The sequence below is a fragment of the Coffea arabica genome, chromosome 2c, assembly GCF_036785885.1.
Source record: "Coffea arabica cultivar ET-39 chromosome 2c, Coffea Arabica ET-39 HiFi, whole genome shotgun sequence".
Classification (NCBI taxonomy): Eukaryota; Viridiplantae; Streptophyta; class Magnoliopsida; order Gentianales; family Rubiaceae; genus Coffea; species Coffea arabica.
In genome coordinates, this window is record NC_092312.1 from 7,917,593 (window position 1) to 7,920,468 (window position 2,876).

Here is a 2,876-nt window from a genome sequence, read left to right on the forward strand (position 1 = left end):
TTAAATCTGCGAACTTTTGCTTCAAAACAACTTTACGAGCTAAACTGTAATGACAGCCACATTTGAAATCATCTTGGTACTACATATCTAAAAACAAATATTTACATGTCTGCCTTGTGTGGTTTCTTGGCGAGAGAAATGATGAGATTATTAAAGAAGCCTTTGCCCATGCGGAGAGGCGTTGCTGCATTCTTGGCAAACCTGTGGAATAAGTCGGCTATAATAGCTTCTCCAAAATGGCTTGCTAGGATAGGTTCCCAAGCTGCTCTAACGAATGATGCCACATGGGCTGCTCTAACATGTTCATCGCAGAAGCGTACCTGGGAATGGGATCCTAACTGGTTATCATCAATGCAGAAGCCAGCATCATGACGGAGCTTAAACGTCTCCACGTATACAATTTCAAAAGAACGTTCCTCCTCAATTATGTGCCTGACTTCTTCTACTGAAGGCGCATAGATTGGAACATTGAAACTGTCCAGTTTTTCTTCCTCCAGACTTCCCTGTGGATATGCCAATCATCAAGTCAATTCAGATATAGAGTGGAACTTTGTCTACACAATGTTTCTCTATCGAGGTTACAGAGAATAAATTTGCATCCTTTTTTATTTATTTATTTATTATTATTAGCTAAGGTAGGAACTCTGAATAAGCAAGCTAGATAGCTATTTATTACTAGAGTATTTCCGATCACAAGCATCTGCTGATGAAAGGGAAACAGAAATTAAGACCTCGACAACCAAGTCGTTTATTGCCACCTCAAGTAAGTCTAAGATATTTGGGCCGTCGAATTCATCTCCTTTACACATGAAAGTGAGGAGGATTCGGCCATGTGAAACCAACTCTTCCGAATGCATCCTGAGAAATGTGGTAAAATCTTTCGTAAATTGATCCAAATATGCCTTCTGGATGGCCGGAGGACTTGCTTTGGAAGAGTAAATGCTCCCTTTATTCGCACTGATCCCCGATTCAGTCACCAAACCACTGGGAACCTGTCAACGTGACGCGTCTCAAGCTGGTAACTTGTTACATTGTTGGAGCATTTTGTTAGGGTCAATTGCATGTGGGAATACTACAAATCATGAGCCGCGACCACACCAAAAAAAAAAGAAAAAAAAGGTTGTTGATTTCTTGAGAAATCTTTTCTTGGGTTGGGTTCTTGGGGATGTCTTGAGAATTGTTAAAGAAGCCTTCCATGCATAGTTACTAATGTGTTGAATGAAAATCATGCATGAACTATCTTTGCTGCAAGAAAATGGAAAATGATTAGAGGGATTGATTCAAAAACCTGAGATAACCAATGGAGACTGTAAGAAGAGTGTAAAAAATGGACGGACTGCTCGGGGAAGAGTCTGCCGTAGAAAGAGTCTGCTATCAGGCACGATCCTATTTTGCTTCCATTTTCTTTTTCAAGTTTGCGGTAGAAGCTTGGCAGCGACTTGATAACCGTATTGAAATCATTTTCGAAAAGATCATTCAGAAAAACCTGAATCGTGGGCAGTGCAAATTCATTGTCCATTTCCTGGCTAACTTTGTCAATACTTTGTATGATGTCCGAAACTGTTAATAGTGTGTTTGGTCCTGAAGAGCATCCCAAATCAGCAACTCTAATGCACTTCTCGTCGTAGGGTAAGTTGGTCCGCAACAATTCTTGTATGCATTGTTCAAGTACAGGCTTCACCTTGGTCAGTACCAACTTCTACATACACCACTCAAAAAAAAAAAAAAGTTAAGCCAAAAAAAGGGTACGCTATGTTAGAGATCAACGTATCACAGTCTTGTGTTACCACTCCTGTGACTGCGGGCGCGTGCGTGTGTGTTTGTCAAAGAGGGATAGACAGACTTGGTAGGATGAATTTTTGGCGTAGCTTGTATCGCCTTCGCCTCCACTCATGTGCAGGACTCGTTGGAGTTCCATTTCTGATCTCTTACTTAATCGAATTTTCGACAATCTTGTACAGGAGTATTTATCCTTTCCTCATCATCATCAATCCAAGTGTCCAAGTATCGGTATCATCATCATCATCATCAATCATCATCTTCAACAAATAATCAATCCAAGTGTCAGTATTGGACAGCTTTCAGAGATGCCATTACTGCTCATCCTCCAAACGATCCTCATTAAATGCCCATATCCCTTCTCTTTCCGGTCCAAAAAGTGGAATGTTCGAATATAATCAGCACGTATTGCCTTTTTTGGCAAATTTGTTAAACATAATCTGAGTACTTTTTTTCAATCACATATTTACATACTCCCTCCATCCCACATTTGTTTGGATAAAGTATTATTTGAAATAATTACTGTAACATTCTTTATAATATGATGTATGCGAGATAAAAAAAGGTGATTAAAAATATAAAAAGATAGATTGAAAAATTTATTTATAATGCAAGTAAAATATTATTTGAAAAAAAATTTGATATTTGTCTTTCATCTTAACCAAATTATAGTCCCTTTTTCATTAAAGAATGTACTTAACTTTTAAATCTCTAAAATACACCCCTTATGTAATGTATGTTGTTATCAATGAATATAACTATCTTATTAAATTATAGAATTAATCTTTTCTACCCTAACAATACTACACTCCCAGCGTTGGATGAGATGTAACATTTAATTTAGTGAGATGTATTGGCATATCAAAAGCCACAAGTCCCACAACAATTGCAAGGGTATTTCAAAAAATGGTAAGTTAAATTTATTCTTTTAATAAAATTAGCTAGTTTTCCTTGTAGAAAAAATCAAAACTATCAAGATGACATAGTACTTTAATAATCCACAGTCATTTAGATCAAGATTCGTAATGCTCATAAACAGCTTATGTCCAACACAACCTCTAATTTGTAACGACATAGAAATTAATTCTTCAAAGCAA

General features: G+C 37.2%; 1 protein-coding gene across 2 annotated transcripts; it reads right to left on the reverse strand.

The window, feature by feature from the left end:
• On the reverse strand, window positions 1-1,958 carry LOC113721572 (probable caffeine synthase MTL2). Of its 2 annotated transcripts, XM_072074063.1 has the most exons (5): window positions 1,844-1,958; window positions 1,289-1,699; window positions 732-992; window positions 321-503; window positions 1-201 (listed from the first exon to the last, which is right to left on the reverse strand). In XM_072074063.1, the coding sequence occupies exons 1-5, from the start codon at window positions 1,916-1,918 to the stop codon at window positions 151-153; spliced, it is 981 nt and encodes a 326-aa protein (XP_071930164.1). In that variant the 5' UTR covers window positions 1,919-1,958; the 3' UTR covers window positions 1-150. The 2 variants fall into 2 exon arrangements, with proteins under 2 accessions (XP_071930164.1, XP_027101359.1); XM_027245558.2 differs by having other exon boundaries at window positions 1-503.
• Between the last annotated feature and the right edge of the window lie 918 nt (window positions 1,959-2,876).

What these genes read in the sequence shown, in the direction of transcription:
- LOC113721572 (XM_027245558.2), bottom strand. Translation starts at nt 1,918, where the DNA reads ATGGAACTCCAACGAGTCCTGCACATGAGTGGAGGCGAAGGCGATACA. An exon ending in CCAAAAATTCATCCTACCAA is followed by an intron (nt 1,700 to 1,843) that starts GTCTGTCTATCC and finishes TGGTGTATGTAG; the next exon opens with AAGTTGGTACTGACCAAGGT. An exon ending in GTCTCCATTGGTTATCTCAG is followed by an intron (nt 993 to 1,288) that starts GTTTTTGAATCA and finishes TCACGTTGACAG; the next exon opens with GTTCCCAGTGGTTTGGTGAC.